The 14,097-nt window shown below is 35.3% G+C and overlaps 1 protein-coding gene across 1 annotated transcript in view; it reads right to left on the bottom strand.

Annotated features, from left to right (window-relative positions):
- The window catches only part of ZNF654 (zinc finger protein 654), a 36,296-nt gene that overhangs the window by 6,900 nt on the left and 15,299 nt on the right, over positions 1–14,097 (bottom strand). The window contains exons 3-7 of the mRNA XM_082498493.1: positions 13,057–13,138; positions 11,035–11,170; positions 6,555–6,757; positions 5,641–5,780; positions 1,461–1,602 (exon numbers count right to left, since the gene is read on the bottom strand). Of these exons, the coding sequence (XP_082354619.1) occupies positions 1,461–1,602; positions 5,641–5,780; positions 6,555–6,757; positions 11,035–11,170; positions 13,057–13,138 (703 nt within the window). The remainder of the gene's footprint in view (positions 1–1,460; positions 1,603–5,640; positions 5,781–6,554; positions 6,758–11,034; positions 11,171–13,056; positions 13,139–14,097) is intronic.

Genomic DNA, 14,097 nt, shown 5'->3' with positions numbered 1-14,097 from the left:
ACGTAGATTTTAAAATAATGCTCAAACAAGACTATAAAAGACAGATACAAAAATGCTCAAAAATAACATCTAGTTTGCACTGACAACTATACAGCTACTGTCAACAAAGCTTCAGATACTTTTGCCATGTGCAGTCCTATAGTAAAAGACCATTAAATATTTGGGGATATAAAACAAGACTGGAGCAAATCATACCTGATCTAGCAGTATCTTGTGTCTGCATCTTCATTACCTAGGCTGCTTCATATTATAATTGCATAGTTTCTCTATTTTATCCCTGATTTAATTCATTTAACTTGCATTGCATAAGAATACAAACCATAAAACATTGCCTTCAATTTTGAACAACGACCACCAGGGAAACCATAATAACCCATGGCCAAGTATTCCAAAAGGCTTGACTTTCACAATTGACAAACTATCCTTCCAACAAGCAGAATTCCTATTCCACACTTCATGCTGGGAGCCCTGCCATGAATATGTAATTCTGAGGGATGATCAGGAACATACAGCCCGACTTGTAGCAGATGAGCGTAAAAAAGATTTCAGGAAGTTTAAAAATAATTAATACCTACGTATATTTAAGTGTGTGTTAACAAATACATACAATGCTCCATATGTAGTGGGATATTAAAAAATAAGATCATTCAGATGCAAATACAAATAAAACTTATTCATGTCACCACAAGTATTTTAGAATATATACTGAGATTAAAATCTTGAACAGCAGCAAATCATTGCATTTAGAACTGTACAGCAGCACCCATGACAAAATAATTTATAATTCATTTAGGGCACAGAATATGAAGGAGCTTTGTTCAGTCAAGGTTAAAGATAAAAAAATCAATATTCGTCTGGAAACAACTTGCACTCCTGTGTGTGAAACATCTTTTGCAGATGTTTGTATGGAAAAGTATAAGACTAACATCTGAAGCATGAAACAGCACACTTTTCTGAAGCAAAATTATGTCTTCTATTTTAGTCTAGCTTTTCCTTTATGTTACATTAAGCAGTTCTTCAGATTTGATTAGGACTGGTGAAAGGATTCAGAACTTAACAAGGGTTAAAGGTGGATACAATGGCATTAAACAGGTCATATTTCCTTAAGGAGCCAGGCTAAAAAAACCAAAACCACCAATGCATCTTTCACATTACTTCATGTATTTATTATTAATTTTCCCATTCATTTATGGAGGATGACATTCCTCAAACTTACTGCAGACAGAAAGAAAAACTGAGAATTCAGTCAAAAAACAAATCTTAAATACACACAACAGATCAAGGGCAATCATAATATTGAAACACATTCTGGAACCTGACAAAATTTTTACGTTAATACTGTGTAATTCCCTACCCTTTCTTAACTTTCCTCAAAAAGTAGCCATGACACAATATAAACATTACTTCTCTTTAACTAGTTACAAAAAGATTGGGGGTGGGGTAAAACAAACAAAACTTACTTCATCTTTAATGACTTTCATGAAAGGGAAAATTACTCTGATATTTGTAGCTATTCTTAAAAGCTGGTAGCACTGGTCAACAAATACTTGTTTTGACGGGTTAGATTTAAGCTGCAGTTTACTCCAAATGAAGATCAGGTCCCTATAAGAATAGAACAAAACACTTCAGTTAGACTGAGTTTGAAAGATCTATCACTAAACATGATGTGTTATTAAGAACAACTATTTGCATATTCTGCAACTAAAATCATATTTGAGGGCATAATACCAATCTAATTAACGCTACAACTGTACACAAAGGACACTGCAACTTAATAACTTTGTTAAAGCATTCAGGGTATCTCCTATCACTGAGCCAATTAAATATTCAACAAAATATTAATGTATTCAGCTTAGTATCAGAGAACTGCATAATAAAATCAGATGTTACAGCATCTAGCCCTTAACACCACAGGCAATAAACGTCAGGCTGAACAGCAAGCTCTGTGTGCTCTTGGAATTGTAACTTTCAGTGCAAGGATAAGGAGTCCTTCAGGAAAAGAAGTGTTTGAATGTGGAAAATTGAAGCGTTGTAGAAATCTAGCTTCTGGTATGGTCCATTGACAGGAAATACCGATGTTTTCTAGTTATGCATATTACAGCACAATTTTCTGGTTTTACTGCTGTCCTCACTGGTCTTTCTAGCCAATATGCAGTTACATCAAAGTATCAGGCTCTACAGCTATTCATACATCTCTCTGATCTTCAGTCAAATAACATTTGACTGATACAAGGAAACATAAGAATAGATTGCTAGAGTCTGCAGCAGATGTCCTACTTGGAAAGGCAACTGGACTCAACTTTTAGTTATAAGAAACACAATTCACTCTCTGCTTTGTCTCATTCTATTTCAGAGCAAGCTATTTCAATGCTAATGCCAGAGAATTTGAGAAAAAAAAATATTCTTCTGAGAGATTAGTGGTTAAAGTGGCTTGCCATGTGTTCAGACAAGTGTGACAGCTGACACAAGGAAAGAACTGAAAAGGGAATGGAGAAAAAGTAGCAGGAACAGCTCCATGGTTGAAAAGCAAGCTGTTAAATCAGTTTAACCACCATTTGACTAGACCCTGATGTGAAATAGTATTTTAGTCTTATTCCATGTAGACATGGAGGCTTCTCCTCAAGCACATTTCTGACTTTGATAATAGTTAAGGATTAAAGCATTCTTGAAGAGCTGGCTGGACTCTTATTTCAACCACTTAAATGCTTTGGATACCAACTTTAATGCTGAAGTTAACAGCACTTGAGATGTTTCTGTGTCACTGACCACAACACAGATGACAAACTTGAGATAACATAGACAGGGGTAGTTTTTTTATTTGCTCAGTTATTATGGCATAGTGGTATAGTACTTAATGACACTTACTTCTTGGATAGTATAACTTAGTTCACACTGAAGCCTGTGCCTAAATGATTACAGACGTGTGTTGGGGCAAATCAGACTGTTACCATGAGATCACAGAACTCGCTACCTCTTGACCAGAGGCAAACAGGTATTCCAGCTTGTTAATACCCCACAAAATACCAAAATCATTGCGTGCCTCAATCAGCAACATAAGACAATGGTTAAGCCCACCCTACATTAGCTAGATCTAAAACCTTTGCTATTGTTGATAAGTAGAAAGTCTATCTTTCCTTGGGTATAGATAGCACACTTTACCAAAATGTTATGCAATTCATAAAAATTACCTAAAGGCCAAAGACTGATTGAACATGTGGGAAAAAAACCTTGACTCACTGAATTTACTGCACAGGAACTGCTTGAAAACAGCCAAACCAGCATTTAAAAATTGCCTGGCAGAGAGCCAAGCCATTCTGCTACACCTGTTCCATCAAAATTTTGGCTGTCTTCCTGAAGAGACATCACTTTTCAATACTAGGTCAGTAATCACATCATTATGGACTGATCTCTTACCAATACCTTGTACACAAATATTTCTAGTAAGACCAAGCACAGCTTCCTTTGTGATTAATTTGTAAGTGAGCTTTCACTTCAGAAAAATAATTTAGATCATCTGAATCTAGAATTTATTCCTAACTTCAATGAAAACCATAAGAGTTTTGCAACACGAGCTGCCAAAAGTCCATCTTCCTCTGAGATAATATAAGAACTAATGGTTCTCTTCAATGGCTTGAAGATTTCATATAGGTTGCTTCACATGAAGCAGTAGCAAGTATCTGGTATTTACAGCTTTCTAATCTATTTTGATATCTTTGTTGGTAGTGTTTGCTGCTAAATCCCTGCTAGATCTGCAAGGTCCTCAATTCCAAACAAGGCAAGAGGATTTATGTTGTGCTGAAAAAGTTAAAATCTTCTCTAGGGAAAAACACATGATGTATGGGTTAATTTAACCCAGCTCCTATGTCTTCAAAAATTCAGATTACAGTATAGTTATGCCTTCACAAGCTTTGTTCCAGTGTACACTTTCTATTATGCATTATGCAGATTTCTCTTCTTGGGTACACAATTGTTAAGGCTCAGGATCTGTAAAGAACGAAACAGCTATTCTAGATGTACAGACATAACTGCTCTGAACTCTTTCAAAGATCCTCAAGCTGTATATTCTGAACAGAAGATTAAAATACTAAGAGTTGCCAAAATGGTTTCCTTGATAAACAGATATCAAACTGTACTTTAGTCTCTCCTGGAATTTCATGTTTGACATCCACTTTGCCAGAACATAAGGACAGACATCTTGTTTTGAATAGCAATTTTCAAAATGGATGATGTAAAACTTAATGATCAACTGGGTAAGAGCAAGGTTAACATGTTACTACAGCAAAAGGTATAAAAAGTAGGTTTAATTCCAAATATTTAAAATGCATTTCTTAAAGACTGAATCCCTGGAACAGAAAGCATGAACCATGCAACTAATACGTGTAGGTTACATCTGCAAATTTCCTGATAAGTAAGAAGTCAGAAAATGCAGCATTTGGGCAGGAATCAGCAAAGTTGGATTCCATTCCAAAGCTGGTCACTGGTCTCACACAAGCTCTGTACCTTTTTGGTTGAATTTCTTCATCTGTCCTATGGGGACAGTCATGCCCACCTTTACCTGGACAGACTGAATGAAAAATGCCACTATGTATTGCCAATACATTGTATTATAAACATACATCATAATCATAATTCCAGAGGTTTGGATTCAATGCAATCAATTACTCACCCAATAGTTAAGAAAAAATTTCATTAACAAACTAAGTATTATGTCTACCCTTCATTACTTCCTCAAGAAAAAAAAGACACATCTTACATTTCAACTCCCTGAAATCTGGCAACAGGGAAATCCTATATAGATTCTGAACTCCATATTGAAGTTAGTTACGCAGGTTAATAATTTGATCTCTATTGATTGAACAAAAAAACCCAAACCCAATCAAATTCTTGCTGACTAAGCCTTTTTGCTTCAACTACATAATCTAACCAATTAAGCATACTTTACTAAGGAATGTAGATGCTACTTTAGGTACAGAAATTATACAGGCTAAATGGAAGGATTATTTTCCTTAACTATCTTTCAGTTCTCAGAATGACAAAATTTGTTTTGATAACTCTAGAAAATGCTTCTTAGCCATAAAAATGTCCAACTATCAAGCTGACTCAGTGTGTACGAAAACATTCTTTCTTAAATGTTTTCTAGAGGACCACCAATTATGTTGTGGCTCTGTTTATGGAGTAACAGTTTGTATAACTCATAGCACATTTTCAGCACCATATATTCTCTTTTTAGACACATTTGTGACATAATGCAGTTTAGTTATTATAAGCAGTGCCATTTAACTAGCAGGACAGCAAAATATCTGCATTGCCAGAGAGTCTACAGACTGCATATTGTTACAAATTGCAAATAATAAATGCTATATTTATAGGTATTTACAGCCTAAGGTATGTAAAGGCTCACCCTTCTATTTCTTTCAATCACTTAATAAGTGTTATGTACTACGTAGGCTACCACTCTACACGATTGCGTGTAAAAAGGCAACAGGCATAACAGATGTACTAGGAACGTTTAACAGTCATGTTAAATTTTTTTTTTCTGATATTTTAAACTTCAGCTATATCTCAAATTTAGATGAGTTTCATTTTGGCAATAAGCATTTATTATCTGCTAAGCTGCTTCACCAGAAATAAAGTATTTACCATATACAATACATGTCCCCATTTTGAAGCTGTGGGACTAGGAACGATTCACATAGCTGTAAGGCTAAGGTAGTCTTCCCTTCTTTTTCAGTGTTGCAGATGATCTCAATTCCACTCTTGCAATCAGTCCTCAACAAGTGCTATACAATTAAAATAAAATCAATTTAGATAAATTTGCTAACATGAAATAAAAACCTATCAAACCTTGCTATATTAAAGACACTACTGAAAACTTCAGGAATTGCTATTAACATAGGATTTCTTCGGAACAGCTTTTGTGTAGGTCTGTAAACAGAGATTTTGGAGATATTCAGAGCTCATTCATATTTCTTAAAGTAATTACAACCATAATAATTGTCTGAGAGAGTAAAAGACTACACAAAAGCACTTTTTTTTTGCATGACAGTAGCTTGTTCTTAAAACTAGATTAAGAAAAGCATTATTATCTAGTAAGTGCTATCAGTGGTAAAAGTAGGGACACATGCAGCTAGAGTGTCATTTTACATACTAGGCCATCATTAAAAAAAACTTTAAGGCTAACAAAACTATAGAATGTAAAAAACTCTGGACTGACATCGATTAGGGTCAAGTGGTTTTGCTAAAATAATAGTCAATAGTAAAACAGTCAATACACTGAAGTTACAAAATATTAATGACTCAACTTATTTAGGGAACATATCTACAAGGGAACTTGACCAAAAAATTGCATTTAGGTCAACAAGATTTAGAGGCACTTAACAATTAACTTTTCAAAGCTTAAGCCAGCACCAAGTTAAGCAACACGGGTGCAGCTGCCTGATTTCATGACATTTGGTTCTACAAAAAACAGAGCTCCATATGCTCCTCTTGACAACTTGTACACAGTAAGTATAATGTACCACTTCATTAAAAAAAAGTATACTGACAAACAATACCTCCTGGAATAGCTGATCTTCTAATGGTGACATATAAAGACAGGTGAAAAGAGCTTGATGGAAATACAGATCTTTACTGATATCTGGATGATTTATGCAAGATTTGATAAGAGCCATTGCCTCAGGGATGCGTTCACAGGCAATAAGGTATCTGGCACGTAGTTCAAAGAACAGTGGATTTTCAGAGCTTAAATATTTGTTAACTGTACAGAAAAGAAAGATTTAAAGGCAATTAGAATATGAAGTCCAAACAACAAATATATCTAAATGTAATGTTGTTTTCACTAGTGCAAGGCCAACAAATAATTTATATATATATAAAAAAGGTTCTGCTAAAGAAGCTATCAAATATGAATTTAAATACCATCAAGAATCTGTCCTTCTGCTTGGAAACAGAAATTGTTATTTTTCTTATACCAGTAATCTAATTCAGTATTTTGTTCCTAACAGATTAACATAAGGTGCTGCAAAGGATTAGTAAAATATACACTATATAGAAGCAGATATGAGCATTTCTGAGAAAGAAAAATCCCTCCTTTCTCATCACTGGAATCTGAGTGATTGTCAGAAGTATATATCAACATCACTTCCAACACTATAACTGTTAATATTTAAAACAACTCAGGATGCTCATCCATTAAAATGGAAGAGCTCAGAGTGGTGAAAAAGTTAACTACAATTCACAAGCTGTTGCTTTAGGTAGCTTTGAACACCTTGATTTTGCTTGGATAAGTGGAAAATATACTTTTTCTTCCTCTAGAAGTGCTACTGAACACAATTCTTACATCTAAATTCCTAAATACCTTTAAATTCTAGCCCCGGATTTCTGGAAATCTGTTTTTCAGATCTTAAAGCTAACATTTGAATGAAATAATTTCAACTAAGATACTCAAAATACTTAAGTAATTGGGAAATTATGAACTACATAGAAGACGTGCTTTAGATCACTATTATAAAAGATCATACAGATTCCAGTATCTTTTAGGATTATAAGTTAAAATATCACTTAATACTACAAAATACAATAATGCTGCTTTTATTTGAGGAATTGTTTGCATCTTGTCAAGTAAGTGCATACTCTGAGGTGTTAATGGTGTGCTAACATTTATGTAATATATTGGACAACACAGCCTGATCTTCCTTTTATATTATTAACAGCTACCTTAAGAGTAAAAACCCCACAATTTCTAGTGCATACCCTGTAGTACTGTACAGTTTTTCACATTTTAGGAAAAGAAAAAAGAAAAGAGATTGTAAATTAAAGTCAATGAAGGCTAGAAGCGAGCATGGGAATTTTATACCTTAGAAGGAACCTCTATTGAAAAAGTTACAAGCAACTTAAAGTGACACTTAAAAGGATTAGAAAAAAATTGAGGTGGTTACTGAAAACCAGTCTGAATAGCCAAGGGAATTTTCTCCCCCTATACAAAAAGATTACTTGTATAACAAGCTTTCACTTAAACTTCTTTTTTAAAAGGACACCTGGTTTGAAAGTCTTTCCTTATGCTCAGAAACAGAATTTCTCTAGCATCTTTATTTTTACGTAACCTAATGGTATTATATGCTAATGAACACTTAAGTAATATTATTCAAGGTGATATAAGGTTTTATATGAGATTTGCTAATAGATGTACAGTAAGGTCCACCATAAGAAAAGATCTCATTCTCACTGTCCATTAGCACTTCTGGGTACAAACTTAGTAAAGATAACGACTGAAAGAAAAGTGAGTGTCTAATAGTGGTCATTAACTGTGAAAAAAGTGATCATACACAACAATCCTTAAAGCCAAGTAAAGGCCTCTCCTTTTGGGAATTAACATACTTAGGATAATAAACCTCATCATCGGTTTCATATACAAATATAACCCAGCAGATTACTGAATATTCACATTGAAAAATTAGGCCAGAAATACTTAGCTTTTGTTATGTGCTAATGGTAAGAAAATGCTGCATGTCTTACAACTAGTTGTAACATTCTTTTCCCTCAAATGAGCAAAAATCGCAGCCCACAATACAAGTTAACTTATTATCATAGAATCATAAAATGTTTTGGGTTGGAAGCTCATCGAGTTCCAACCCCACTGCCATGGGCAGGGACACCTCCCACTAGATAGACCAGGTTGCTCAAAGCCCCATCCAGCCTGGCCTTAAATACCTCCAGGGATGGGGCATCCACAACTTCTCCGGGCAACAGTTATATCATTCCCGGTTTCTGTGTGGGGAACTCTTAGGTCAGTATGCCCCTCTGCTCTATAAATGAGAATCCCACCTCTGACAGCACGAACTCCCAGGGAAGGGGGGGGTTGAGGGCAGGTGTCTCCTACATCCTCCAATGCTGTTTTTAAACAGTCTGCGAGTTCCAGCTACACCACTGGCATGATTGTGCTCCCTCCCTGCAGTGGAACACCCTCCTTTCCCAAGGCAGCATTTAAAGCTCTTCTAACCCCTCAAGCAAAACACAACTGCTAACTATAGTAGCATTTAGCCAAGTCTGTGATACATTAAAAATGGCTTGGGAAAAACATCATCTATTCTTGTCCAGGCAGCACGTGCGGTGCTTTGCTTTAGAGCGATAGATGCCAACCATCAACTTAGAAACTAATTAACTGCTTACATCTGAGTGTACCTCTGCCTGCAATATTCTCTTCTAGATGTTCACAGTAGGCTGCCTTATTCTCCCTAATCTATTACAAGTTTATTGCTCCTATGTTTCAACCCTGCTATTTTTCTTTAAATCCAAAGACTGCCCTCCTTTTCAGTCATCTCAAAATAGACATCTCAAATTATACTACAATTCAGGTAAAGCAAGGTTTGTCTTGGCTTAAGTTTCTCCATGTAATTAATGAATCCAAGACAGGATTATGTTTTTCACACAATACATATTTATCTAACTGACTTTTGCAAGTAATGGTTGGTGAATCAGCAATTATAGGCAGTTTTCCTCATTTAAAATAGTGATCCCTGAGGGAACTATATGGCCAAGTTTCAAAATATATACCGAATACTGCCAGCCTATGAAGCAGCACAGAATGTTTGCTTTGTGTAAGACTCCACAAGAATCAGATTTTAGAGGAAGTGAGACAAGAAAGAAAAAGCTTCAAAAGATATTATCTAAAATAAAATGTTTGTCATCACAAATGAGATATGTCAAGGGAGCATGTGGGGCTATCAGAAGGTAAAAGGAGGAAGAAGAATACCTCAGAGGGGAAGGAGATGTGGCCTGCAACAAAAGGAAACAAAATGATGACCTAGTGACAAGAGGCAGCCCTGGTTCCTACTCTACGAAGTTAAAACTAAGTAAAAATCTTGAAACTGTTACCCATCATATAGAGGCTTCATGATGATCAGGGCTATCATTAAGGCAAAGGACTAAACTAGTGCTTTGCTGGAGAGATGGAGACCTAACTTCAGATCATGACCATCAAAACCTCTAGAGTTCATCACATGATACAGAACAAAACAAGGATAATCTTTGTTTTCACTTTGTTTCTGTAGATATTTGACTAGAAGTTTATCGGATATATAATAAAATCATGAGTAAACTATGTTGCTCAAGTGCTTGCTTCACAAGAGAGACACAACAACAAAGACTACCCACCTAATCATGTCAATTTGCTATCAAAATGCTTTCTCTGATTAAGGAGGCAGCTCACTGAGCTGTTTTGACTTTATAGTCCTCTTCCTCCCTCTACAGAACGAACACATTGTCATAAACACAGTAATGAATTTGGATCATGCATTACACATAGTAACTAGAGAAGAACTAGTATTTTCTATAACTATCAAATAGAAACAACTTTTAAGAGGTCCTCTACGACCACTGCTAGCACATATGTCACATAAGATGATAGTAAAGACCTTACTGTAGATTGGATATTTTCCCCTTATGAACTTTCATTAACAGTCTGGTAATGTTTCTTTCCACGTACTATTAAAAAATGCTGGTTTACTTTGCAGCCTGAACAGAAATCTTCCTCCTACTCCCAACATAAGGAATTACAGATACATAAACAGAAAGCAGCTATCAGGTGTAGTCACAGGCCTCATTCTACACAGAACGAAGAAATACCACAAGCCCAAGTACTTACAATTTAAAAGAAAAATTGAATGAGTCAGAGAACCATGAGACAGAACTATACATCAGGCTCTGCCCTCATCATGTTACTTCAGTAGCCTAACTGAAGTCAAGTCACTCTCCATGCTCTTTCAGGGGCTTAACACCTAAATTTTACAAGTAACTGCTCAATAGCCTCTTGTATCTGAATAATCTGATCTCTACACTATAAAAGTGTACTCCTAGCAACTACTAGCAAATAAATTTAGTTTTCTTTCAAATAAAAAAAGGGACTGGCACATTTTACTACAGAAAAAGTAAATTGCATGCAAGGCCAGCTGACAACACCTGAGCCTAATTTCAAAAAAGCATATAATTCAACACATTTTTCAGTAGTCTAAAAAATTAACATGATAAATGAAGTACCTAAGTCCTGTGATACAGGCTTTGCTTTAAGAATTGCTTGTAATACAGGATCTTCCCATGGTCCACCATCTCGAATGATGCGAGTCACTAGTTCCAGGTTCATATTTCTGTACTTATTTAGAAGGTTCTGACATTCCTACACATAAAAAGAAAAACAATTAGAAAGAAGAAAAAAATGTTGACTAAAAATAAAGTTAGGCCATCCAAAAGATACAAAATCAAGCAAACCCACACATGTCTAAGTATTTCCTCAGTCTACAGTTCAAGCTACAAATTCTTTCATTGACTAGGCCTACACAAAGCCCTAAAGCAACAACTTATATTCTCTAAAAACAGTAATACACAACTGTGGAAGCCAGAATGCTCATGCCTTCTATAGGCACACAGCGAGAGCCTGTCATTTGCATAACAATGCAAAAATGCCTTTCCTTGAATTAGAGATATTATTGCCATATGCTGTGGGAGAAGCCTTCATGCTACTCTGCACAGATTTAGACATGTCAACACTGGATTTGTGATCCAGTCATGGTGTCTGAATTCTAAGAGGGTAAAACTGAATTAAGCCATGTGAGTCACCAGCCCTCAAGCAACCATTTTTTGCCAAATCTCTACATAACAGAAATTATGCTTGCCTAAAATAATCTGGAATGGTTTAGCCACCCATGATTTTCACATATGCCAAGTTCCCTGCCCCTCCCTTGTTATTTGCTGGTAAAAGTGTCAACATTAATATTCATCAACAGTAGAATTTTAATCACAAGAAAAAGGCATCTAATTTTGAAACAAAAAAATGCAGCTGAAGAATGGCTTCTACACACATATAATTAACTTCTTCACGTATTTTTTTTCCTGTAAATTCTTTTAGTTTCAACTTAACTTTTTCCTTTTATATTCAGATTAATATAGTTGATGGTAAAAACTGTTTAAGTAACTGAAACAATGGTTTTCACTACCAATTCGATTACACAACTGATTCAGAAATTCTTTATCTAGAAAATTATGTAAAGATATCTTGTAATACATTCATTGCTTAAAAGTCAAGGCAATTGAGAATTGTAATACAACAGCACAGAGAATAAAGTATTACACATCCCACTTTTTCCTAAATTCTTTCTGTTCATGGACTGTTTTAGAAAAGTATTTATTGCAGGACTGCCAAAATGTCCTATTACTCTTATACAAGAGACCATACCCATTCCTGAGGCTCCTTGACCCCTTTCTTCCACCAATTCTATTCAAGCATGGAATTGCTGCTGATGTGATAATTAAGGTAAGTAGTGCTGACACATGAATTTGTAGCAGCAGTAACAAACAGGTATCAACATAAAAATAACACAGGGATAACTATTTCTCAAATTCCAGTTCCACGATCAGTATTAACAGAAGAAACAACCCTGGTTTTCATCCTTTCTTTCCCTGAAACAAAGTCTTCTCTCATGGTGGCACAAGTGCTTGTGTTCCCATGCAGTGAACTCAACTCGCCAAATCAGTTCAGGTCAAAAAGACTTATCTGGCAAAAAAAGGCAAATTCTTAAATCCAGGATTTATCTTACACAGTTGTATAAACCTTGCCCCAGTCTCAGCAACAGTACAACAGTTTTAAACAACACAAGTTTATGCTGACCTGAAGAGTTCATTGAGATAGAGCTTCAACTTCAAATTTACTGTTTAAAACCACAGGGGGAAACTTGAGGTTTCATGTCATAAACTGGTACACAACACTGGATGACATTAAATTCTAATTAGATATAAACAAGCAAAGCTTCGGTCTTCTATACGGGAAATGCACAAAGTACATCTTTAACAAGATTGGTATTACAACCAATGAGAAATAAAAATGTACTAACAAATCAAATGGCTTTTCCTTCAAATATTTTTTTTTCCTTTGGGTAGAAATGTAAGCAGAGCAGCTACCTCCTTTCACTATAATGGCATGTTTCCTCCAGGTTAAATATCCACAAAAACGGTCTTTATATGTATTAAAATAATATTAAAAGTTTATATGAAAGTAGGCAACACTACCTGGATTGAACCTAAAATATCTTTCAAAGGATCTTCATAGAACTCATCCTTTCCAAAGAACAGCAGCAATTCAAAAAAACTCCTAAAAAACAGAAGTAGTGACAAGTCAACCAAACTAAAAATGTTCATTCAAAAAATGAAACTACTGTTAAGTCTATTACTTTTCACAGCACTAAAACCAAAATTAGGAGTTTCATAAGTTTAGACCCACGCCCATGCCAGAGTCACTCTAAAAAGTTTGGCTAATGCCCACGCTCTCTAAACACAAGTCTTATTTCAAAACCTTTATGTTGGTCTGATATTTTGTGCTGGATTTGCGCAGTTACACTTACACACACACCCCCCAAATGCATTTTTCATCAGGCATCAAGTCACAAATATAACACAGATATAGATAAGCTAACAAGACCAAATCAGCAATAAAACAGATTATACTTAAGCACAACTTAAAATCCCTTCTGCCACACCTTCTTCATAAATTCAGGACACAGACTCACAGTACCTGCCTGATCTCCCTCAAGAACACTTATGTCCTCCGTACTGCTGCTCCCCATTCACCATTACAAAAGTGAATCTTCCTCAAAAGCCAAAGCATTTGTCAGATATGCAGCAAATTTGAGGAAGAAAGCGGACAACTGTAAAATTACTATAGTGTACAAGGAGTTACATTCAAGGAATAGTAATTTCACAGGAATGCAGATTCCCAACAATTCATATTTTCAAGTATGGTAAGCACTTTATACTAACACATTTTATTCCATTTCAGTCTGTCTTGCCATAACACCCACTGAAGTCTTTCTATGAAGATGCAGGTTTAAAGGTAATATTAACTTCATATTTCAAATAAAAGCCTGTTGCTATTAATTTCATATTTCCTAAAAAGGCTTTGAAGATTATTTTCAAAGAGAGCACTTTTGTGCAATTATGCAAATGGCAGTACATTGATTTTCTGTGTGGCATTCAAATGAATAGATAAAGCTTCAATTTTACCACCAAGTTTTTAAGCAAATCAGGCCTATGTGCAACAACATGAATTCACAA

This window comes from Vanellus vanellus, assembly GCF_965231255.1.
Source record: "Vanellus vanellus genome assembly, chromosome: 1".
Lineage (NCBI taxonomy): Eukaryota > Metazoa > Chordata > Aves > Charadriiformes > Charadriidae > Vanellus > Vanellus vanellus.
Note: the sequence above shows the minus strand (reverse complement) of the source record. Positions and strands in the feature narration are given on the sequence as shown.